The sequence below is a fragment of the Thunnus albacares genome, chromosome 6 (genome assembly GCF_914725855.1).
Source record: "Thunnus albacares chromosome 6, fThuAlb1.1, whole genome shotgun sequence".
In the NCBI taxonomy this organism is placed as follows: Eukaryota; Metazoa; Chordata; class Actinopteri; order Scombriformes; family Scombridae; genus Thunnus; species Thunnus albacares.
In genome coordinates, this window is record NC_058111.1 from 17,981,900 (window position 1) to 18,007,385 (window position 25,486).

At 39.8% G+C, this 25,486-nt stretch overlaps 2 protein-coding genes across 5 annotated transcripts in view; one reads left to right on the forward strand and one right to left on the reverse strand.

The window, feature by feature from the left end:
- The window catches only part of cbl (Cbl proto-oncogene, E3 ubiquitin protein ligase), a 38,959-nt gene extending 28,624 nt beyond the window's left edge, over positions 1-10,335 (forward strand). Inside the window, exons 8-16 of the mRNA XM_044353607.1 lie at positions 608-739; positions 916-1,134; positions 2,445-2,576; positions 3,589-4,008; positions 4,422-4,510; positions 4,676-4,882; positions 4,990-5,084; positions 5,496-5,735; positions 7,048-10,335. Of these exons, the coding sequence (XP_044209542.1) occupies positions 608-739; positions 916-1,134; positions 2,445-2,576; positions 3,589-4,008; positions 4,422-4,510; positions 4,676-4,882; positions 4,990-5,084; positions 5,496-5,735; positions 7,048-7,343 (1,830 nt within the window). The 3' untranslated portion in view covers positions 7,344-10,335. The remainder of the gene's footprint in view (positions 1-607; positions 740-915; positions 1,135-2,444; positions 2,577-3,588; positions 4,009-4,421; positions 4,511-4,675; positions 4,883-4,989; positions 5,085-5,495; positions 5,736-7,047) is intronic.
- Positions 10,336-11,117: 782 nt separating this feature from the next.
- Positions 11,118-25,486, reverse strand: part of mcamb (melanoma cell adhesion molecule b) — a 42,072-nt gene continuing 27,703 nt past the window's right edge. Inside the window, exons 2-17 of one of the 4 annotated variants that reach the window (XM_044354233.1) lie at positions 21,973-22,097; positions 21,628-21,856; positions 20,700-20,770; positions 20,509-20,596; positions 20,219-20,398; positions 19,794-19,926; positions 19,508-19,641; positions 19,273-19,388; positions 18,033-18,174; positions 17,700-17,827; positions 16,776-16,920; positions 16,350-16,439; positions 15,223-15,264; positions 14,646-14,769; positions 13,561-13,672; positions 11,118-13,368 (exon numbers count right to left, since the gene is read on the reverse strand). In XM_044354233.1, coding sequence (XP_044210168.1) covers positions 13,570-13,672; positions 14,646-14,769; positions 15,223-15,264; positions 16,350-16,439; positions 16,776-16,920; positions 17,700-17,827; positions 18,033-18,174; positions 19,273-19,388; positions 19,508-19,641; positions 19,794-19,926; positions 20,219-20,398; positions 20,509-20,596; positions 20,700-20,770; positions 21,628-21,856; positions 21,973-22,097 — 1,850 coding nt within the window. In that variant the 3' untranslated portion in view covers positions 11,118-13,368; positions 13,561-13,569. Of the gene's footprint in view, positions 13,374-13,560; positions 13,673-14,645; positions 14,770-15,222; positions 15,265-16,349; positions 16,440-16,775; positions 16,921-17,699; positions 17,828-18,032; positions 18,175-19,272; positions 19,389-19,507; positions 19,644-19,793; positions 19,927-20,218; positions 20,399-20,508; positions 20,597-20,699; positions 20,771-21,627; positions 21,857-21,972; positions 22,098-25,486 lie in introns of all 4 variants that reach the window. The other 3 variants (XM_044354232.1, XM_044354234.1, XM_044354235.1) reach the window with 3 other exon arrangements.

Consider the following 25,486-nt stretch of genomic DNA (forward strand, 5'->3'; position numbering starts at 1 on the left):
TGAAATTATTTTTGCATTATGTTTAAAAAATGTCCACAGTGCAGAATAAACTGCACTAATATGACTTTGTAATGGGTACATACGTAAATACTTAAGTTTTTAACAGGATATTTTGGTTTTAATAGACATGGGTTCAAGTGAAGTGTAAAAAAAAAAAAAAAGTTAACGATAAATGGTCGTTTTCACAGGCAAAGTGTTCTTCCTCAACTGTAAAGCATCATTGGAAACCCCCTCTGTCCTTCACTATTGCTTTCTGTTATCACAACAAAGGACATAACACCTTAAATGACAAAGACAGTTCACAGGAAATTGTGACACCTTTCTATTTTCACCGTTGTATTCACCCATGTATTTTAACCAATCTCTTTATTTTGTCATGCTCACAAACCTTTTTTTTTTTTTACACTTGTGAAGTTGCTTATGAACACGCTCAATCTGTTTTAGCACAAGATTAAAATGAAAAATACGCCTCCGCATTTTAACATGAACCTTAGTTTCAGAGCGTCATAGCCTCTTTCAGAATGATCTCAGGTGGTGTTAGTGTACCGTATGATATTACCATGTTCAGGCACTGAAAGCTCATTGTCGTCTCATTTCCTCCCCTCAGGAGCAATACGAGCTGTACTGTGAGATGGGCTCCACTTTCCAGCTGTGTAAGATCTGCGCTGAGAATGACAAGGATGTGAAGATTGAGCCCTGTGGTCATCTCATGTGTACCTCCTGTCTCACTGCTTGGCAGGTATGAGAGTGGGTGGATGGAACGGGTTTGTGTGGGTTGGTTTGCTTGAAGTTAAGTGTCAAAACTCATACCTGTCGAGAGGAAATGACTGTTGAACTGTTCTTCTCTGCAGACATAAGATGACATATAAAAGCACATAACCTCCTTTTTATCTCTGCGCTCTATTACATCTGCAGGAGTCCGAGGGTCAGGGAACGGGATGTCCGTTCTGTCGCTGTGAGATTAAGGGTACAGAACCCATCGTCGTGGATCCCTTTGACCCCAAGGACAACAGTGGGGGTTCCTGCAGGGGCATGTTCGGGGCTGAGGGTGCTCCATCACCCAGCTATGACGATGATGATGACGACAGACTTGAAGACCCCCACCTCATGATGAGCAAACTTGCCTGTACAAAGGTAAAATTGTGGAAAGACCTTGACTTAATTGAGACAAAAGTTACTTTAGTTGAAAAGTTTCTTTTTAGCTGAAAGTTTCCAGTCATGACACTGGGTGGGCTGTATTTTCCATTGATAAAATGCTGAGTTTGGTTTGACGCCCTGGGTGCTCCTCATGGGTTCCCACTGTCCTCTTCTCTTCTCTTCTCTTCTCTTCTCTTCTCTGTTTTTCTGAGAGACCCATCTTTCTACAGATGAAACGCTCCCTGCCTGCCCTTTTCACTTATAGTGAGCTTCAAGCTCACTGCTCATATCTAAAGTCTTTCATCTCCATCTTCCATGGTGCCAAGGTAGCAGCTTTTTTTTTTGTGCCTCTCAGTATTTGATATGTGGGGAATTCTCCTATCCTCCATCTTTTATGCACCTCTGAGAGACTCTGTGCATTAGTCTGCGTATAGAGTAGGTGAATACCTGAGATCACACACACTTTGATGTGGTCCCTAGAATTTCTTTGGCTTTGAGTGCTGACCTGGCCTCTTTCTCATCTTTCACTATTTCGTTAAATGTACTTTGCTGTACTTCATAAATATTTTGTGTTGATTTGTGTTTGTTTCATGTTGAAACAAAATGCGTCTTGGATGTCTTTTTTTTTTTTTTTTTTTTTTTTGAAAAGCTAAGTAAGATACAGCTCTAATATGAGCTGTGATGTAGAAGTTAAAGGCACAGTTCTTGGCTCATACTGAAATGTCATACATTGTAAAGTATTAAAAGTAAAGTAATGGTTTTAACTGTGCAGTGTGGCAGTTGTACCACAAAGATATTGTCAACATGTGGAAATACTGGGACCTTAAACTGTCCAAAATTGGACAATTTGGCCAATTTTCTCCACAGAGCAAGTTCCTCTAATCAGCTAATTAAATTGTAACAACACCAAGAACTGTTATGTGAGTCTACTTTAACTGCATTTGTTCTATTTATACATTTATCTAGAAAAAAACAAGCCTTTACTGTAACAGTAACAGCACATACTATGAGAAATATTATTATTTCATGATATGGTCATCCAGCTCTAGGTAGAGACAACTTCAGACTTAACCATTCAAGGTGAAATAAGATGAGAACTGTACTGCTGTGTATTCCTTGTTATTCAAGTACTACTGTACGTCCTACATTGAAAAACAAAGTGGTTAGGTAGTTTCGCAGGAGTTAAATTGACAGCAGCAATTCTGAATCAAGTGTATCGTGAAAAGTTTGTGTTAAAATGTTGTTTATTTGTTTTTGATCAAATGTAACATTCTGCTGTTGTGTGTGTGTGTGTCTGTGTGATCCAGGTGGAGCGTCCCCCATCACCCATGTCCATGGCTCCTCAGTCCTCTCTTCCTCCTGTGCCGCCCAGACTAGACCTGCTACCACACAGACCTTCCAACCCCCCTGGTGCCTCCAGCCCCGGAGTCAGCACTAAGGTAACTGAGGGATTTTTTTTAATACTGCTCCGTCTCAGACCATTTCCCTTATTTACATAAGCTAAAGCATTCAGTTACTGATAATACTCCATAAAGATAAAAAAGTTAATGGAGGTTTTCAGTGGTTCATAGTCACAAAACAGTTTATGTCTGGATGGATGTGTCACGTGCTTCTTATGTTTGTTTTAACATTAAAGCTAATTTAGTGTTGTCCCAGAATTTGGTTGCTCTTTACCCTACCATTAGGCATACTAATCAAATATACTGAAATATGTTAAGAAGATAAGATGAGAAATAGTCCAGCACATTATCCCCCGCAGTGAATTGCTGCTTTTACACTGCAATTTCTGCGCAGATTAAATAAACAAGATATGATATATATATAGAGAGAGAGAGTTAATTAGTGAACGTTAAAGGTGCTGGTAGACAGATTTTGTACCCTTTGACAGAGCCAAGTTGGTTGTTTCCCCCTGTTCCAGTCTTTCTACGGAGCTAAGCTAACTGACTGTAGCTTCATATTTAGTGTACAGATATGAGAGTGGCATCAGTCTTCTCACCAAGCTCTCAAATAATTATATTTCCCAAAATATCTAACTATTCTTATAAGAGAGAGATATTTTCCTGTATCCCAGCTCCATTATCAGATTATGCTTACTCCTACTGTCACCTTTTATACAAGTAAGGTGTTAAAATTACAGTGTATTTTATTCTTAACTATATTTTGAGTGCATTTCCACTCACTCTCACAATCATATTACCACATTTCTCCTTAAATGTAGATAAATGGAAACTGTAAATAGGAAGCTGCAGCTAAGAAACAACATATTTCTTAGGTGTTATTCTCTAACGTATGTATAATGTTGATTATGATGACAAATGCAGAAACACTGGTCTTGTTGCTAAATTGATTATTTCCAACACAGAAAAAAAGAGCTCAGTGTTTTCTCTGATTTAACATCAATATTATTTGTAGTCTAAATGAGCTCCCTCCATCTCTGTTTCTCCCCTCTAGGCAGCATCTCATCACAAAGACAAGCCTCTCCCCCTCCCCCCAGCGTTGAGGGATCTCCCCCCTCCTCCTCCTCCAGACCGTCCCCACACAGCCGGGACGGGTCCCGATGGACGGCTGCAAAGGCGGCCCTTACCCTGCACTCCCGGGGAGCCCCCTCGAGATAAACTGCCTCCAGCACCCCCAAACCGGCCAATGGCTGACTGGAACTCCCGGCCTGTTCCCAAGGCCCCCACCTCATCTTCCTCATCCTCCTCTTCATCTTCCTCATCCACTCAAGTGTCCAGTCTGGGTGGGGACATTCGAGCAGGTGTCAGGGAACTCTCCAACCGACACTCCCTCCCCTTGGCGCTGCCCTCGGCTCTGGACACACGCTTGGACTCGCACAAGAACAACAGCTCCCTCAGTCTGGACCATCAGCTGGTCAGAGGAACCACAAAACACCACACACACCAAACTATCATTTGATTTCATATGCTTTCATTGGCTACAGTTTCAAGCACACAGCATTGAAGTTAGTAGTAACTGTCAAAGTAAGACAAAGTAAAAGACACATGTAGCACCATCCTTTTAATAATCCAGCATACTGTATATGATATGTGGTTTAGAGCAAGTGTTGGTTTTTACAGCACTCACTCACACACAGCCACAGTTTGATCACACTCCCAGTAAGGAAATTAAATTAAGGTGTATTCATTATTGTCCTTGTTGCCTTAATAGCATTACAATTACATTACTGTGTACATGTTAATGTGATTTGTTTCTAGATTTTGACTGCAAAAACATTCATCACCTTTTTAAGTTTCTGAGATTTCAGCTTCTGCTTCCTTTTCCAGAATTTTGCTGCAGTAGCCAGTCAAGATTATGACAACCCCAAAGTCAAGCCCTCAGCCTCAGCCAACGCCATCTATTCACTGGCAAGCAGGTACTTTGTACTGGCACTTAAAGTTTGGCATAATTTTTGCTCAATTGCTGATCACAATGTGGTAAAAACACACACAAAGACCATCTTATACATTTTAGGAAGCTTGTTTCCTCTCAAAACATACTGAAAACAAACTATGAATATTCTTGGGCTGTTTGTTCTCAGACCATCTTCAGCTTTGAGGTCAGTGACAGGAGAGGAGGCACGTGACAGTGAGGAGGAGTCAGAGTACATGGTCCCCTCCTCTCGCCCTGTCCTGCCGCCCATCACAGCGCCACCTGTAGGAGAGTCCCCACCAATCCTGAGGCCCTCACAGCCTCAGTCTCTATCAGCACTCCAGACACAGGCCCAAGCCTCCACACTCACCTCAAGGTATTCACACCACTCAGTGAATCCACATACTGCAGCACACAGAGATGAAAAGACTCTTACAGCTGTTTCTGTCACTGCCAATTTATTATTCTTGTTTCCTGTTGTAGGATGGCACTGGCTGAACTAGAGGATGGACCTCAAATGTATGAAGCCATGTACAACATACAACAACAGACCAGGTCACATCAAGCCAGAGATTCAGGTATTTTGATTCACCAATCTTTGTACGTGCTAAGTTCAGGTGGGACAGTTTTAAACCTCTACACTACTGCACCTCGAAGCAGAGCTTACTGTTTACCTCCCTAAAAAGATTTATTTATCTGTGTTATTTTATCATTAAAATTAGCCGCCTGGGGAACAACCCTCACTCTAACCAGTCAGTCTTAATCTTGTGAATATTAGTTTTACTCCAAAACAAGATCTCCACCTTCTGTAAAAACACCTATGCAGTGTTGGCATGAATGTAAATTATATTTTTGGTTACAGTTGTGAGTCATCTGAAGCTGTTTTAGGATATAATTATCTGTTTATATGAATGAAAGCAGGAATATGCTGAATGTCTTTCCTCAGAAACTGCTGTACGTGCTAATATACTGTCTTCCATCCTTCCCAGACTATTCAGAGTTGCCCCCTCTGTCATTGACCAACGGTCCCAGAGACCACCCAGCAGAGGACAGGGAAGAAGAGGAAAATGGCTACGACTTCCCGAAACCCCGACTGCCAATGCCCCCCGCGCGACGGACCCTTTCAGAACTGGGAGGGTCTTCTTCCTCATCTTCATCATCATCAAGCTCATCCTCCACAGCTGCTTTCAGCCGCCTTTCTTTAGATTCGGACGCTGGAGCTGCAGCATGTAAGTTTACTTCAGTTGGAGCCAGGACTTGTTTTTAATACAAGATACAACTTTTTTGATAGAATCACCAGAAGTAACTGCAGTTACTGAGTATAGATTTAGCGGTTGGTCATCAATAAATAACTGCATGATGGTTTTGATAAATACACAGCTTGTCATGTTGTTGAGCATCCTATTGTTTAGCATTTCAGAGTAAAGCTCAAGCAATTTAACCGTGAAAGTATTGTTTAAAAAAACACAAATAACGGGGTCATTTTTATATAATAGTAATTAACTATGGTAACAAACTATTTAATCTTTGTGACATTTAACCTACATCAATCCAAGGTCACAGGTGACTTTTTTAGTTTAATATCTCAACCTAAGCTAGATGAGGATATCTGGTGCTAAAACGCCGCCTCTGGCTGTCAGGAAAATTGAAATAAATAAAGTAATCTTAATGGCTTAATACCATTTGGTTAAGTGGGAAATAACTTTTTGGGTGATTGGGGTGAACTGACCATTACTTTTATTAAGAGACTTGACATTTAAAAGTTCAAATTTTAAATTAGTAGTTGCATATATTGTACAGTATCTGGTTGGCAAGGGTGAAAAATAAGGTCTGTTTCTTAAAATTACTTGGGTATAAAAATTTATACAGTGCATCATTAATGGCCTTAGTAAACCTCTGACATTCAGTAAAAGAAGGTAGTAAAGCAGTTGCAGGAGTAAAGGATCATGGAGCACCGCATTTAACTTTGGGCTGTTTCGTTAGAGGATTTTGGCGGAGAGCTTGACAAGCGTGATGGAGTAATGACGACAGGTGGTTTCTTGGTCGAGGTTGCTAATACCTGAGGCTTTTTGGTGGCGAAAGACGACCTTTATGAGACGACCTTTCATCTCTCAGAGTGTGCCTCGTTTCTGTAGTGAGCTGACATTTACCGCATATGATTGTGGGGTGTCTGAGTGTTTCATTAAAGACCAAAATCTTTGTATGAGAGGACCAATTAAGTAACTCTCAGAGAAGCTGACAAGCTCTCAGATCATAATTGGGCTCTTTTTTGAGTGCTTCATTAAAGGTCGCTGCAGTGGAAAGGTCAAACTGGTGCGTAATTATAGTGATCAAAATTAATTTCTAACTAGATCTAAATGATTTCCAGGAAGGTAAACATCTTTAGAATTGACCAATATCTGTTTCTCAGTTGTATTTTTTTGAGGATATTTTAAATGAATTTATGTTGTTTGAGATTTAACCAAAACTTCAAAGTAAAGCATGTTCAAGACCTTTTTGCTCAAAAGACATGTACACTCATTCTCCGCCTCATTTCTTCAGCTTTCTCAGAGCCGGGGGAAGCACCAGAGAGACCCCCAAAGCCTCTGCCCAGACGAATCAACTCGGAGCGTCGGCCCAGCCCTGTCCCACCCGTCCCTGCCCTTCCCAGCAGCGGAGCAACAGGAGGAGAAGCCAACCCTCAAATAAGTAGTGAGATCGAGCACCTCATGAGTCAGGGATACTCTTACCAGGACATCCAGAAAGCACTGATGATTGCACAGAACAATATTGAAATGGCTAAAAATATCCTGCGCGAGTTTGTCTCTATTCCCTCCAATGCGCATATCCTTACATAGCACACTTCCTGCGCCCTCTTTCATGTTTGCTCTCTCGCCCTTGCTTGGCCCAGCCTGGTCGGGTTAAGGTTGGCACAGCCCAGCCCAAAGCCCATCGCCTGCAGCACTACCTCCGGTGCTGGCTGACGCCCTACGCCCCTGTGGATTTTTTAACTGGCTGTTACTCCAGCGAGCTCACAGCATCTCTGGGACTCTGCGCCCTGCACTCCATGCGCTTTCAACAGTGTCTGGCCTTCTTTTAAACTGCTCCAGCAGGCCTCTTCCTTTTCAAGAACATCTCCACGGGACTGACTGAACGCGTGTGGAACAATGACAGGACGCCGCATGGTGTAAGACTTTCGTAGGAATCCTGGGAAGACAGATTCTTATCTTTCATTTTGAAGCCTCTTGCTGAAAATGTAACCAACACCTCACAAATAAAACTAAAAATGTATGTCTATATGAAAATTTAATATATGAGTAAATGTATATTAAATGTGTGTAATATATACAGTACGTGCATATACAGTATGTGAAAATGATTTCAGCTTTGAGGGTCGCTGTTGGTACAAGCGATATGGGTAGACAGGGACCAGATTCTGTCGGACTGAGGCATGTGAGTGTGGAGAAGTATCTGTGAGGAAGAGGAAGGAGTCAGGGGAGTCTTCCTCACCAGGATCTTTCAGTCAGCAGCAGCTTAGAAGACATGCAGCGGAGCTTTTTCATTACGAATTCAGTCTGTTATGGCCTTTGATTAACAACATTTCTTTGGTACTTTTTTTTGTTTTTTTTTTTTTTTTTTTTTTTTGTTTTTTTTTTTTTAAGAGAAACATGCTTGTTTTGTCGTGTTGTATTTTTCAAAGTAGCATGACGATGGTTTCAGGTCTGGACTGTTATCTGGCAGAGTGTGCGTGTGTGTGTGCGGGCGTGTGTGTGTGACCTGCTCTTAAATGAACCCCTGTTCCTGTACAACATGAATGTGGAATTACAGTCAGTATACTCAGACTACTGCTCTAACTCATGGCGGGGCCTAGTGTAGCTGTTGAGCCTGGCAGTGAGATAATTAGAGGACGTACTAATGTTGACGACCCTGCAGTACCAGACAGGCTAGTGTTCTGTGATCCGTGGCGGCTGAAACGTTTTCGTTTTGTCTTGGTCATTGGCTGGCTGGTTCAGGTTTCTGTCTCCAGCTCAGTCCAGTGTTATGAAACAACAACAACAAAAAAAAAATTGTCATTGATTTACTTTGGTAATATATTATTGTAATATGATCATAAATATTGTTATTATAATTAATTCAGAAGTGCTTCACTGCTGCTACTATTGTTAGTGCTAAACAATTAAGCCTTAAATGTATATTTGTGAATATTGTGTTTAACCGTGTTCTTTAAAGTGACAGTATCACCCGTGTTTCTCCAGTCCGTAATGTAGCATACTTGAAAGTACAAGCGGCTTGTGAGCCTGCAGCCCTCTCAAGCTGTCGACTCTTCAGTGTTTAAAACCTTTTTTCTCCTCTCTGATTCTCTGCAGGTCGACTCTATAATAAAGCAAACAAAATGCATTTTGTCATAGATTCAGGCTTCACTTTGACATCCGCTTCCTTCCTCCTCGGGCAATCGCCCCACTGAAAAGGAGTGATTGCTGAGGCTTTAAAAAAAAAAAAAAAAAAAAAAAAAAAAAAAGTAGGCTCATGGGTTTGCTGGCCCACCCCCAAGTCTACATTAAAATCAGTATTTGGGCCAACTGTAAGAACTAACTCAGGAATAATGTTTATCTTAACAAGTGGCGTTCACCCTGGCTGTCCAAAACCGGAGAAGACTCTTTATTGGCATAGACAGCAGTTCACCTGCCGTCTGCTCATCCAGGTGACATGTAGCCTAAAGTATCCGCTTAATGAAGTCACACCAGTAGCCTATTACTTTTTTGTCACATTATAACTTGCACATTTTACATTTTATTTCCTTTGTTTGCAGGACTAGAGACAGCAGCTTCATTTCCAGGTACTATGAATGAACAGATAAATAAATGCAAGGAGCTTTTAGGTACATTGACCAGAACCTCTCCCAGCATATGAAGAATGTTTTTGTTTGTTTGTTTGTTTGTTTTTTTTGGGAGGGTGTGAGTCATGTCAATAGCTAATTAGCTTTAGCTTATACTGGGTAATGCTGTCTGTTGACTGGACGCTATCTCCACGCTGTCTGGCCATCCTCTAGTTCTTTTTTTTTTTCTGTTCCTAGTTGCCTTGAGAAACTTCTTGAATGATGGGTAATGGACAGGGGACGTCCCCAATCCTCATTACTGTACCAATGTTTTGTTAATGTTTCGAGGACAGCACGTCATTGTTGTGTATTATTTACCTTTATTTGTTTTTCACACAGTATACCAATTTGTGCTTTGATACTGTCACTCTAAAGGAAAGCAAATTGTATAGTTAGTGATATAAAAGAAAAAAAAGGCTGTTTTTGTTTTATTTTGCATTCCTGTACATGTATTTTGTTCCAAAGGTTTTGTTTACTTATGTGAATAATTCTGTGAGCAGTGCCATATGTTTAGAGATCTTCACCATGTTTAGAATAAGGCCTTTGTTTTTTGAAGAGAGTGTGTAAGGTATCAATCGTGTACCTGTTGATCTCTGAAGGCAAGATTGTGCAGTATTGCTTGTATTAGTCTGTCCTCTCTGCCTTGTCAGCCGTGTCAGCTTCATCTATAAGTACGAGCACTGATCTGTGAAAGGCCTCAGCTTCCTTTCGTTCCATCTTTCTTTACTTGAAAGATGAACCAAATCTCAGATCAGTGCTCAGTCTCGGAGGTGCCTGAAGCGCACCAGCCCTGTTACCCCTGCCTCCGTGTCAGGGGTACTTCAACTTTCTGCCAGAAGAGGGAGCCATTGTTCCATGTAGCTGTGTTGCTTCTCATCAGTAAAAGGCATTCATTAACTTTTTGATGGTTTTTAAAGCTCATATCACTTTGGAAGTATGCACAGTGCTGTTAATAAAATGATAAGTAAAAGCCATCATGTGTCTCTCTTTTCTACAAATATGTTCCAAGATGTTTGACATGCAGATGCCATTACACTTACAGATATAAAATGTACAGTGAGTTACAAAGCAACACTTTTATAAACTTATTGAAGAGTGCAATATGTCTCCTAACAGTAAAAATCAAATTATTTCAATGCATATTTTTTAGATTGGTGTACTGAAGCCATTTAGTAATATTTAATAATTTGCACAACCTACTCAACAGTGAACTCACATATTCACTATAATAATAAATTACAGTGACACATTTCTACTGTTTGCTGTGCAACATTTAAGTACTGAGACTTTTAATGTACTGTATTTAAAAAAAATGCATTGACTTTAAAGCATTAATCATGTAAATTTAAAAAGAAACATCAAACACAGTACATTTACTTTTAATAGTACGTATATTATGCTGTGAATACTTCCATGCTAAGGTAGTTTGGATTGCAGGAGTTTCAAAGGAGCTTTATCTCATTGTGGTTTTGAAGTCATGCAAGCAGTCAAGTGCTGAGCTGATAGAAGTGATGAGTTGTGGCACCGTTGTTGGCAGCTCAGCTGAACCCAGCAACGACTGAACAAGGAGAGACGAGAAGCTGAACAGGACTAGAAGTGACTCTGGAAGCAGGATTGAAGGTGGAGGACTGAAAAAACTCTCAGGGTTTTGAAAATGATGCAGCAAAATGTGCTTAATAATGCAATACAGCATGTATTTAGGAAACAAATGAGAACCAAACCAAGTGGTCAGAACTGCAGACAAGTTCAATACTTCAGGGCCATTTTCGATCTATTTCTTGTAGCTGATAGTCCTGAAGGTCCAGTAATGCATTTGGTTACTGCATTAAAAACCAAAATCAGATTGAACAGCCCGTCAAACAAATCAAATCATCATATCTGAGCCATTTTAAAACTCTTATGAAACCTAATAAGCTCTGTACAAGAAACAGTGAACAAACACATGGATATAGCATGTATTTTATGGAGGAGCAAGACACTAATAAGGGCACAGATAAGATCACGTATTTGTTCTGTTAATGACAAAATTTAAAGCAAAATGCTGAATCTGGACAAGCAGAGTGTTTTTCACTGCCTGAGCTTTTGCACAAAGTTTTGTCAGTAGAGATCACTCATTTGAGGCTCACTGTACATACATTTCTTAATAGAAACAATGTAATTTTTTTCATTTAACAGTCAATGTTTATTTGGTATAATTTTCAAAAACTACAAACAATGAATTTGTTGGTACAATGAATTGGTTCGAATGTCATCAGTGATTTAACATTTTACAACTCCAAGGCATTAAAAGGCATTTTTATAGATTTCAAAAATCCAAAAGCATTTAACGGATGTAGTTCTCAAAAACAGAAAAAAAACAGACTAACAGAAGGTTTGTTGGGTAAGTGAAACAGCTGCACAGAGCAGCTTGATTGTTGATTGTCTTCAAACTTCATTTGCATATGTGGAGTCACAGTCATTCCCCTCCTTAGTCATGTCTACATGTCACAAATCGACATGACAGTCATTTATATGTAATGTGAGGAGTGGGCGTCAATATAAGGCATCATGTCTGAGGGCGACTCTGAGTCTCTCTAGGATCCAACAGATTATTTCAAATAAATATCAACTCAACATGAATTAATGCATTAAACAGAAATGTGTCTTTGCCTTATAAGGAGGGAGACTTCATGCCGTGAGCCATATCTACCATGGACCAATAATCTGTTCTACCCTCATCCTCCTTAAAAAAAAAAAAAAAGAAAGAAAATTGGCTGCAGAACAACAGTTCATCCACAAACAATTACATTAAACCAACAACAACAAAAAAACAGTTTCACATTAGAAACGCAACAACACAACTGCATGAAGAACAACCACAAAGAAATCAGTGCACTGAACATTAAATATAACTATTGTTCATAATCAACAGTACAAAATGTGGAGTTTGCTGATATTTCTGTATAGCTTTGAATATAATTTCTAAGGCATCTGTATAATTTTTTACTGTTGGCAATGCTTGAACTCAAACACACACAAAAAATATCAAAACTAAACTGAGACGGAAAAAAAACATAAACATATGAGAACTAAAAGGTAACCCTTCTATGTCAAATCCTGAACAGATTATTCACCCGTCTTGCAAAAATATCTTCTTTAATATGCACAAACTGGGGAGCGTAAAGATGATAGTGTTAGCTGTAGAGAGAGAGAGAGAAAAAAAAAAAAAGTGAATGCTGTGTGATTAAATGACCCACAAGTTTGAGCTAAAAGGCAAAAGGTCGGTGCAGGACAAGGCTGGAACTGGCTGCAGAGGGAAGTATCGGTGTATCCCCGAAAAATTTCAGTGTACAGACTTCAGCAAAACAGGAAACATGGACAAAAATATTTTTAAAAAAAACAAAAAAACAAGATGGCTTAAACTACCTACGCTCTCCTTGCTCTTTATAAAGAGCACCAGGACAAAATAAAACACTATCTGGTCATTTATTTTTGGTTGATTTTTTTTTCTATCATGTTATTTTAAATAAAGAAATATATACATAGATTATAATATGTACAGTTGATAAAAAGCTGTTTCAGGCTGCTCTACAGTGATTGCTTGAGGTGATGCTTAGTCAGGTATAAAAACAGTCCCTGCTCAACGTTGTGCTCTAAATATGGTTCTACAGATGATCAGCAGTACACAAGGCTCATGATAATGAGAAGTACAATCTAAGGACAGTTCTTTGAAGGTGGAAGATTAATTAGTAGAGTTATGTCATGGAGAGCTCATATGACTTTTCAACATTGCCGGGATGTAAAGCACAGCAAGCAGAGGCTGCAGCTTGGAACAATTTGAGTCTCAGTCGTCCATCATGATATTGACTGACTGACAGACAACTGAGCTTTTTCATGACATATCTCTAAAATAAGGAGCCCTGGTGGAAGGTTGAAGGCATCAGCGGGTCTGAGAGGGAAGAACAGGAGCAGCTGTCAGTCTGTCTGCAGTCACCTCCTCACTTCTGCAGGTCCAGGTACTCACCACCCTTTACTCCAGAGGGCAAACATACACACACATTAAAACACGAGCATAGGCAAAGATAGAGAGAGAGAGAGAGAGAGAGAGAGAGAGGGGGGGGGGGGTGTAAATACGTTAATGGTGTAATCAGATCAACAGAAAAACAGCATTGTCTTAGGTCACAGGCAGTTCAACCTGCAGTTACAGAGTAGATATCTACCTGGTCGTTCTAAGGTTGTTTTTCTCCATTGACCCCGAGGAGCACAGCTTCCTCCGTGTTGTCGCTCTTCATTTCTACCACAATGTTATCTTTGTTGGATTTCTCTTTGGTGCTGCAAAACCAAACAAAAGGATGAGCGATCTTTTTCTTGTAGTTTCTCATATTTTAACCACTTTAGACCTGAATTTTTTCCCAATCAAACTTTTCCTCAAAGTTTTTCTTACTCCTCTCCCATGTAGAAATTAGGCTAAATCAAAGTTTAGTTGTCCACTAATGTTATTATTATATTATCATTTACAGTATATTATTATGTCCACTGCAATGGATGTTTTGACTGTGACAAGGTAAAATTTAGCTTTTTTGTCGCTGTGTTTATGTTCATTTTACAGCTGATTTAAGGCCAGTTATGGTCCTGATCTAACTTGAATACCTTAATATAAACTAAAATAACTTTTAGTTGCCAAAAAAATGTTTGAATTGTAGTAACTTTATTAACTGAAATAAGTCATATATAGATCTGATATTCTGATTTTTCAATTTTTTTTTATTTTGAAAAAATCCTGAAATCAACAAATTCACTTTCAATATGATGACTTTTTTTTAACCTTTATTTAACAAGGAAAAGGCTCTACATTTCCCCTAAAACAATCAACAGCCAGATTATGCAGCTGTGATTTAAATTCATGAAGGGCAACCAAATTTTGCAATTTTAGATCAAGTTGCAGAAGGTGCAGCATGCATAAAAGCTCTTTTACTTAATTTAGTGCAGACTTTGGAAACTGTTAATAAATATGAATCCTGGGAACAATTTTGTTGTTTGAATGGCTTTGTAGATAAATATAATTCAATGCTTTAGAGAACCAGCCGATTAATTAGTCAATTTATATTATACCCACTTTGATTGAGTGAGGTAACCAAAGTCACCAAGGCCTTGACAGCTATTAATCTGAGTATATTTAGTTAGAAAACAGTACAGTTTCATTTGCTGAGACCACCAAATATTTGTCTGGGTGTTAAAGGGTTAAGACACATCACATCTTTGCGTTTCAACATGAACAGCATCAAACAGCTCTCGTTGCACTTACAGGTCTTGCTTGCCGGATCGGCCACAGATCTTGCCCTTTTTGTAGAGGAAGTAGAGCACGCTCCCCAAGACGGCCAGCAGCAGGATGCAGATAATGATGACTGCAATGATAACACCACTGCTCTCTGGTGGAGAAGAAACACAAAAACAGCCACATAGGTTACTAAGAGTGTAACTAGATTATGAATGAGCTGTATAAGGCAGGATGTCGGATACAGGATCGTATCAGGCAGGCTGTGCAGCATTCCACAGTGTGTAGGTAGATAGCATTTTACGGTGCGTCTAAACAGAGTGCAGCACTAGTTTAATACAGGTGACCTAAATCTGGCAACCTAAAGAGAGGAAGGTGCAAAGTCATTCGGGAGTGTAGGAGGAGAGGTGTGCTTATACGACAGCATGACAACATGCACAGGAGGAGGTGAAGATGATGAACAAGTCAATGATCATTTGATGTTTTGTTGTTCATCAGGAGAGAAGGAGGGTCTGATGAATGCTGGGAGGCGAGAGAGGGAGGTGCTGTGGAGGAGCCTTTGAGGTAGAGAGGTGAGGGAGAGCCTTCAGCAGCAAATCATACAAACCTTTCTTGATTTTCTTTGGTGGCATAGCTGTTTCTCCTTTGACTGAGAAAAACCACATGAGCACAATTATCAGTGGATGTATTAAATGACTCATATCAGCAGGCCTAACACGCACATACACACACACAGAGGCAGTTTAGACCGTCAGCAGAGGCCAAAAACTGAATACAATAAATGTTTAATTTCAGAGGAACTTATCAGAGATTTAAAGCTAAACATCTAGTCTGATAGGCCGACCACAGTAGCACAACGGTCATTTCCCAGAGCAGCAGGGCCAAGCAGCCCTGTTTAATCTCATTTAAGCGGCACTTTGCGAGAAACAACAACCCAGAACAGTTTTCCTCTGAGGGGCTGGAAATTTCCTGGCATGACGTACAAGAGAGTGGGGAGAAGGAGAGAGAGAGAAAACACAAGGCAGCACCCGTAATGGGAGTCAGGAGACTCGCTCTGAGTGCATTTAAAGCATCAGCTGCTTTCTAAAGTCACACACTGATGCGTGTGTGTGTGTGTGTGTGTGTGTGTGTGTGTGTGTGTGTGTGTGTGTGCTTGTGTATAAGTGCTGTATATATATCTGCATGCCATAATGCTAACAGGAACACTACTTTTTGCTTTTACCACTGAGGGTAAACCATGTCAATAGTTTTTATTCTCATCTGATTTATTTTCTAGGATTAAGAGTTTCCTAGTTCACACGATTTACCAAACTCATATTCAAAAACCACATATGAGCAGATGACAATGAATTACATAATAATTTCACAAGTGGAAAATAAGAGCTGTGCCAACAAATTAGGCAATGAGACACCTCACAACAATAACAGACCTCATAATAAAACTATAAATACCACAGAGTTTTTATTCAGGGTAATCACTAACCAAAACAGTGCTGTAATGACTTTTCAGTCATGCCACTGTGGTAATTGTTTAGGTTCTCGCTCTCATTCTTTCTGTCTGACTCACAGAAAATCAGCACAGTAAACCAACTAATACTGAGCATGCAGATAACTATCACTGCTTCACTAGATAGAACCGTTCAGAGATTTCGTCTGATAGTGTAATTTTATAAACTTTTTGTGGCTGATTTGATCCGAATGGTGCGAGGCAGTGCAGAGCAACTGTGGTCTTACCTGTGGTAGAGGAAATGGTAGTGGTAGTGCTACTAGTAGTGGTGGTGGTAGTGGTGGTGGTGGTGGTGGCTGGTGTGGTGGTGTGTGTAGCTGAAAACAGGTAGAGGCACAGAAGGGAGGACACTCCCTGTTAACACACTGGGGGGGGGGGGGGAGATGGGGATGGGGGTGCACATATAACAGCCACACAGCTTCACAGCGTCCCATCTCCGAAACAACAACAACAACAACACTGATTGAAATGTGGAGAATCACAGGCGACAACTTTACAGCAACATGGCAGAGCTCGAGGCCTTCAGACGAAGTAAAAATAACCAAAGAGGTGACACAGACAGGAAAGGGGGGAACAAAAGGGGGACAACAGACAGAGATTAACACGCATATAGACACAAAGAGCAGACACAGGAAACACAAGCAGGAACCCACTGGCTTTGATGTTGAAGGCCACCGAGTCAGAGCCGTACTCGTTGGAGGCATTGCAGAAGGCGGTGATGTCAGAGGTCACCTTGAAATTGACCATACTGATGAGGACGCCCTCTTTGATCTCTTGTTGGGACACCGTCTTGAGGACCTGGCATATAGACGCAGAGAGACAAAGAGAAAAGTAGAACCATGAGCAAAGGAGATTTCCCTTTTTTTATGCACACGTCTGATTTGAAGAGTGCAACTCTGACAAATACTGTGATAGACTGTGAAAGATTCATCATTCTAGGGCAGGTTTTCATTATCATTTAACTGCTTATTATTTTCTTCATTAATCAATGACTCATTTTGTCTATAAAAATGTCCGAAAATATTGAAAATGCCAGTTGTGATATCTTAAAGCCCAAGGTGACTTCTTCAAATCCAAAAGTCCAAAACCCAAAGATATTCAGTTTACTATCCTGTATGACACAAAAAAGCTTCATATTGTCACATTTGAGAAGCTGCAACCAGCAAATGTTTGACATATTTGCTTTGAAAATAACTAAAATGATTATTCGATTATCAAAATAGTTGCCAATTAATCGATTCATTGGCAAATCGTTGTAGCCCTACATGTATCATTTGCAAGAAATGCATCAAAAACGACCATTGAGTGGCAGCTAATAGCACCAATCAAGAATTTCTTTTAAATGCAGAAACACAGAAAGAAAATTCACCTGATTTTCAAGATATACTCATATATATTTTCAACATTTGTATGCAGTTGTTGAACAGTGGGGATCATATACTCTGTAAGATGCATCAAACCTCTGTGACTTTGAAACCTTTAATCTGTAGGACTGAAGAGGTTAAACTCTAATCTAGTGAGTACACATCTGAAAAAAAAACTGCATTTCTGTTGCAGGAGGCTTCTCTCTGCTGTACCTTTCCATCAGAGGTGGTCCAGGTAACACTTGGAGTAGGGAAGCCTCTGACATGGCAGCTCAGGTCGACTGTATTCTCCAAACTCTCCTCTATCTCCGTGTTGTCCGGCCTTATGATCTCTGGGGGACCTGCAGAGAGAAATAATGACCTTGAAAACTTCTGCCATAATTATAACTATAACCACTAAACTCCCAGAAAGTAAACGTAACACCCATATAAACTCACACTGAGAATTAACATTTATATTGGGATTATATTGGGATTTTTTTTAAAATAAGTGATTATAGAAAAGAAATTTAATATTCAGTATACAGTATCTGTGATCAGACTTACTCTGGACATAAACATGAAGCGTCCCGCTGGTTTCCATTCCATCGATCTCAGGGACAGTCACCACACACATATACGTCCCTGCAGCATTGAACGTTGCATCCTTCAGGGTCAAGGTGTGTCCTTTTGAAACCTGCTGTCCATCCTACACACACGAGGGCACAGAAAGCAAAATTAACACACATATGGACATGCACATGTAGATATGAAGTGTGCTAGTTATACACAACATTGTGCTGAAATTTCTGAAATTAGTTAAAAAAGTACAAACTATTACAACACAAAATTTGATGTAATTTAACTGCGTGAAAAATTGAGCTTTGACCAATTATGATTATAGACAATAATGAGGCAATAATATCCAATTGCATGTTCAAAACTTTTTGGAAAGCCACAACCAAAAAAAAAAAAAAGATCCAATCAAGATGATTTTTACAGACTTTCTAATCTGCTCCTTTTCACTGCCGTCCTCTTTGTTTTACATCCCTTAAAAATGATTCACCTTTAAATGAATGAGCGGGTTTTAAATTAAAACTCTTGACACTGAGATCAGAAGAAACAATATCAGCCTGATAACGACCCAGCGTTGTTGGCCGTCAGAAACAACGCTCGTTTTAGCATCTGGGGCACCTCACAACATCCAGGCAAAAAAACCATGTCTGAATTTTTTTTGCCTTCTCTTACCACGTTTGACAACGTCTGTGATATCTTTCATGATGTTGACCCATATGACTGTTCTTTGCATGGCTGTAAACAACTGGCAAAGCAAAAGAGGAAGTATGCTTTGTTTTTTGTAATTGAATCTGTAACCATCTAACTATCCTCCTTTGGTCAGGAGCATGAGTACAAAATCAACAAAATATATTTCATTTCTACTGACAAAGCCCACCTTTACCATCAAGATTCACTTTCATTCATAAATCTGTGTGTACATATGTGAGCATTCACTGTTAGTGCTGTCAAGGGAAAGCAAGCTGTGATCAAAAGTGTAGTCTAACACGTCTCTGCAAAGCTATGGCACAAATTTATGTTTCTGACACATCTGACACATCAAGCATCTCAAAAGATGAAAATATTGTGTAGTCTGATCCCAGGATAAATCTGTTTCACACAGTACCTGATGGCACACAAAACAATATAGTGTTTTCTAAATGCATGTTGATTCATTTGGGTGTAACACTTTAGAGAAAAAAAATGTTGCTGTTTGTGTAATTGTACTGTATTGTGTGTGTATGTGTGTGACCTTAAACCAGGTTGTTTGTGTCTCGAGAGAAGAGAGGGCATTGCAGGTGGCCGTCAGTTCCGCTCCTTGGGCCAGCTCAGCAGAATCTTTAGGACGCACCACAGCAGCATCAAGATCTACACACACAGCAGGGAGAGAGAGACATGAGGGGAAAATTCAAGCCGGACATGTGCAGTCATACTGCTGATAAAATGTCTTTTTTTTGTCAGGATCACTTATCATGCAGATTCCTTACAGTTAACAGACAAATTCATAGCCTTGGAGATCTCTTCATAGGTGTCTGTGTCCAGACAGACACACGTGTACTCTCCACTGTGTAGACGAGTCACATTATTCAGCACCAACATATTGGAGTCCATTTGCATCTCATTCTACAAAAAACCAAAGTAATCAGATCAACATATATACACACATTTTGTCAACTTTTAAGCCAACATAAACAAGAAATCCTTAAAGTGCTCAGAAAAAGTTTGAACATCATTTGTTGCTTGAATGATGAGTTCAAATGGGTTGATTTTCTTACTTCTTTGTGCCTGATAGAAAAGGCTGAGGATGGCTTATTCCCGTTGCCATAGCAGTGAAGCTCGATTGAGTCCCCCTCCTTGATTTTGCCCTTTGGTGACTCCACCCACATATTGACTTCAGTGGAGGGGTCTGAAACAGAGAGAGGAACTCAAGATTAGACCACAAAGCTGAACTTTAAGTTGTAGAAGGTTTATGTTTATATGAAAAATGTCTATCAGGGCATCAGGGTATTTTTGTTTTATTTTGTGCAAACCAATAAGTAGGAAGTGTCATATCAGTCCCTTGGACACATCATTATTAGTCTGTAGTAGTGATGGTATTAACGTTTCTCACAGAAATTGAAGAAATATGCTGATTTCATTATTTCTGTAAGAAATGCCCACTTAATACTGTATCTGTTATTTTAATGTGTGAAACTCACAGTATACAGTGATAGTAGTAAAGTTAGACTCAGTCATCCTGGTTTCTGCGGGAACAAAGTAGGTGGCCTCGCAGTAGAACTTAGCATCTTTGTCCTCCTTCTTCACTGTGATGCTCAGTTCACTCTCCACTGAGAACAAACCGCTGGATTCAACAGTGCTTCTTAGCACCACCATTACCCCTGAGAGACATAAAAAGTAAAAGAAATGGTGAAAAATACATCAAGCCACATTACACTCAACTAAAATGGTGTAGAAGTGCATTGCAGATGTTGATGTCAGTCTGTCTCACCATCATGATTACTTTGTAGTGGCATGTTGTTTCTGTACCAAGTGATGTTTGGCTTGGGGTAGCCATTTTTGACCTTGCAGGTCGCAATCTGTAAGAGAGGAGAGAAAATTCAAATAAGTGAGTTGTAGGTTTTGCTTGACAGTGATTTCATCATATTATACTCTAATGTTCATGATTCAAACCTTGTTTACCTTGGATGGGCTGCCTTGGTCGATTGAAATCCCTTCTTGAACACCCTCAATGATGGGATGGTCGGGTATTACTGCACAGGAATTAAGAAATTAATCAAGAACTAGAAAAAGGCACAATTTTCTCAAGAAATTGATGTGTGCTTAAAATTTGCAGTTGAGTACAGGATGAAAACGGTTGAAATGAAGAGAAAGAGACGCAAATAGGTGAAATCTCAATCGATATGTAAGTGGTAAAGCGATTTAAAATTCCCGTTAAGTGTGTGTGAAGTGCTAGTTGACATGTAATGGGGTAAAAGCTGTTGAAATGAAAGTTAAATGGTGCTGTTGTTGCTTTAGAGGCCAAATTTCAAAAACGATGAATCATATTGCTTAAAGAGTATCTTTTCCACCTGGTGTTATTCAGTTACTCTTTAAAAATGTGACAGGGTGTGAGAGAGGACAAGTATGTCAACATTTTGTTTCTGATAGCTGAAAGTGCAGACAGAGACAGGTAACATAGGTAGAGAGAGGGGCATGACATGCATCAAAGGTCCACACCACGGAGGTTGCAGTTATGTGGTCTTAACCAGTCTGCAACATTTTGATGCATTAGTAATATAAAGTGTGGCAGTTGTGGGAGTAAGAAGAAGAGGTTTTTTGTTTTTTTTTTAAAAAAAAAGAAGGTTAAGAGTTGAAGCTGAAGGTTTGGATGTTCCACTCTTGCAGAACTACTTGTAAGGTATAAAAAAAGTTAAATTCAGAATGTAATGAAAGTTACATTTCTCAAGCTTGAGTGAATTTTCCATGAGAAAGTATAAGGAAGTTGGAACATGCCAAAAACATGTAATTTATTGTTTATTATAAATTTGGTACCTCAGCATGTGAGCATTGTAAAGTGCCAGTTTCTCCCCAGTAGAAAAAACACACACGATGTCAGGCTGAATCTTACCAAACACCTTCAGCTTTGTCCGTCCCTCCGCAACTCCATCTGTTAGACCTTTGACGAGACAGATGAATTCCAGTTCATCTTTCAGCTGCACATCCATGATAGTCAAAACCACCCCTCCTGTGGCTCCGGTCCCATTCACACTGATCCGATCTGTGAATCGTGTGCCTCGGTCTACGACCTTCATGGTGCTGTCCTGATAGTAGATCCTCTGCCTCTCACCACCTGTCACCTTAAGGTTGGAGTTCAAAACATATCAAATGTCACATGCATAGAAATATCATACCTATGTGTGTATATATGTGTGTGTGTGTGAGCATGCATGTGTGTCAGGGATGGTAAACTCACATAGAACCACTGTATGAAAACTCCGCCGATGCCGTCATCCGATGTGAACATGCAGGTGATCTGAGCTGTTTCTCCCCTGAAAACCTCTACTCTGTCCTCCATGTTCACCTCCACAAGAGCCCATGCTGGAAGAGACAATGGCAGAGTATATTCAACATATTTTAGTGCATTAAATTTTGCCTCATATTTGCACCAAAACAATCTGTCTGAATCTCTGCAAAAACAATCCAAGAGAGAACTGGAGAAACCAAATTTTCCCTCTTTCTTACCGTGAATCTGAGTAAGTCTCACATTTCTTATGAGTCAAAACGCAATCACAATTAGTCATTTTTGCTGTCAAAATTAATGTCAAAGTGAGTTTTAATATATTATTATATTATTATTACGTCACAAATGCTCCTACTCACTAGCTTCCAAGCAGTGAGGACAGACAGTGTTTTGTTAGCAGTGGCACTGAAGAATAAGGACCCACATTATTTAACATGTAAACTGAACAATGTTTAGAGTTTGAAAGCTGTTTAATGTGATACAACTGAATAATTAGCTATTTGTTTGGGAACTTGTTCAGCAAGCTGAGGTGCAACACAAGATGTGTCCATGTACAAGTCTAGAGCTGCAGTGATTAGTCAATCGGGAGAAAATTGATAACCGTTAAATTGCTTCTTTGCGTTCTTTGCTTTCAGCTCCTTCATTGTGATGATTTGCTCTTTTTCTCTGTCATATAGGATAGTACTGTAAACACAAGTGGCAACCTCTGGGACTGAAAAATGAAGCCAATGCTGAAGTTCCAAAAACTGCAGTTCCTTGAATGGCCACTTGAGGCCGGCTCTAAAAGCGAGTCAATCCCCATAGACCCCCATGTTAAAATGCTCAACTTTACAGCAGATATAAACATGTTTACAGCCTGGTGCAAAAAACAGTTTGGTCTCTATAGCTTATTTTCCCTTTCATGACAACTGCATTGAGGGTGAATTTTCATATAACTATAACCCGTTTATATTTTATTAATGCTTAAAGTTATGCATAATTAAGGGCGTGGCCTCTTTGAGTGACAGGTGAGTGCCGTCACAGGCAAGACGCTGCCACGGCGATGTTGGTTAGGTAACTTAACCATGGCGTAACCCTAGATTCACAAAGTATAGCCATAGCCGTAGCTGTTGCTATTTCAGGGTATTTCAGTTCATGAAAGTTAATTGTAACATTTTGGTCACCTAAAAAAGTCTTGTTCAGCGTTTGGTTGTACTAAAAGACCCTCTGAAGAGTTGGATGTTCAGTTTTTCCGGTAAGTACATTTTGTTTTAATGGTTTTAAGCCTGTTTTTCAACAGCGAAAATTGATAATGGATTAATCATGCATTATCACAGTTAACCCTATACTGTAAATGCACCATGCTAACCAAGCTAGCAGCTAGCAGCTAGGAGCTAGCAGCTAGCATAATTGTCAGCTCCACCCTCTCATCCAAATATGGTCACTTCTGGCTCCAAAAATCCAAGATGGTGACGGTCAAAATGCAAACTCAAGGCTTCAGAATGGGAGTCCACAAACCAATGGGTCACATCTATACAGATATTGTTGGGTTTTGGACTGTTGGTCACCTTGGACTAAATTATAAAGGGCATTTTTCTATATTTCCTGAGATTTCATGGTCTAAACAATTAATCGAGACAATAATCGGCAGATTAATTGGTAATGAAAATGATCATTAGTTGCAGCCCTACACAAGTCTGTAGTTCTTGTTCTGTCACAGAAAAGTGATATTAGTACTTTATACAAATGCACTTTTAAACAATTTAAACTATTTGATTGGCAAAGATCAAAAGCAAAGAAGATCTTTATCTATTTAGACAAAGAAACCACAGAATTCATACTTTAATATGATGCAGAAGGATATAAAATATATATTTCTTCCTTTTGGGTTCTGACTTTTTCTCAAAGAGAACTCAAGGCATGTATGTAATGTATTATTACTCGAGCAAAACTGATATACTGTAGATACAAGAACTGTATTTTGTACTGAATTATGTGGAAGAAGCAATCACTCCTGCCTCTACACCCTGTTGACACAAACTCAAAGGAGGCATGGAAGGAAAAAAAGAAGAGTAGAAAGTCATGGTGGGTCAGAGGGAAGCGAGAGATGCTATGACAGGAATGAGAAGCCCACCCATGTCCACATTAATGTGCTGCATTCCACTATTTCACCCTCTCACAGGAAGAAAGGCTCAATTTACAGGCAGTATAGTAGCCCCACTGTTTCTTCATGATCCATCTCTGGGGAACGAATGGTTTTCCCCTTCCAAGGTCTCCCGACGTGACGCATCCCACTAGTCTATAGGACAGACCCCCAATTACACTTTACATCACAGGGTTTCAGTAGATGTATGAGATGCCAACCACAGCTGTAGCCTGGAGGTAATGGGGCTGCCAGGTTTGATTTAGCCTTTCCTGATCGTCTGTTCATTGTGTTGGTGGATGAAGCTTCGCTCATGGTAATAATAAGTGTTGTCAGAAATTAATCTGAGTTCATGTCTAGTGCTGCTCAAGGGAATGTAAACGTGGTTCGTCTGTGTCCTGCATTGACCTTTTTTAGTTTTAGTTCCTTTTTTGGAATTTTCCATTAAGTGAACTCAGAAAACATTTCGTCTCGCATTTTATAAAGAAACACCAGAAACCACAAGCTTCAAAGTTCATTCTTGATTTTGGAGATAGTGGTTTGACCAAATAAATCTCACCTAAAGGTCTACTTGCTAGCTTTTTCTGGAGCTTTTAATGGCATCTCACTGTCTTAGCTCTACAGTGAATTGAGTATGCTCAGTTGTCATCACGTGATCCAGGTTTGAACCTTTGCTCACATGATAACAAGTTCCATACTTCTGTCATTGTCTCATCTGCGGAGGAAGACTGGAAACAGCCAGTAAGTCAACCTTGAGTTACAACATTTTTTTTTGTAAGGCCTAAAAATTAGAGAAGCTGGTTCAACTCGCAGATTGGAAAAACATATCTGGCCAGAACTTGCATTGCCCTCATTACCACTGCTGAGGTGCCCTTGAGCAAGACCCTTAAACCCAGACTGCTCTAGTGGAGTTTCTTACTGGCCAACAGATATGATTGTTGATGTACTGGCCAACTGTGGGGCAAGATTTTGCTGGAAAAAACTCTGCAAACTAACCAATCTTTATTTAGATAAACTATTGCAATTAATTCTTAAAAAGATTAATTGTTTTTTTTTTTAAAAAAAGTGGAAGAACTGTTTTAACTGGAATCAAAAGACACTTCATCCAGGAAAACTGATCGGATGCGTAGCCTCGCAGTTGAATTAAGTGAATTACTGTAACACCACAGCTGCCTGCTGATGAGTTTATTACCTAGATACATCTCTGCTTCCCTCCTGGCATTTCTTCAATCATCATCTGCACGGATAACAAATATTTACCACTTCTCTCTGAAACTAGCTCATTGACCTGCATCAACCCTGTTCTCATCTTCCCTTTTTCTCTCAAACCTCCCTCCTTGTATT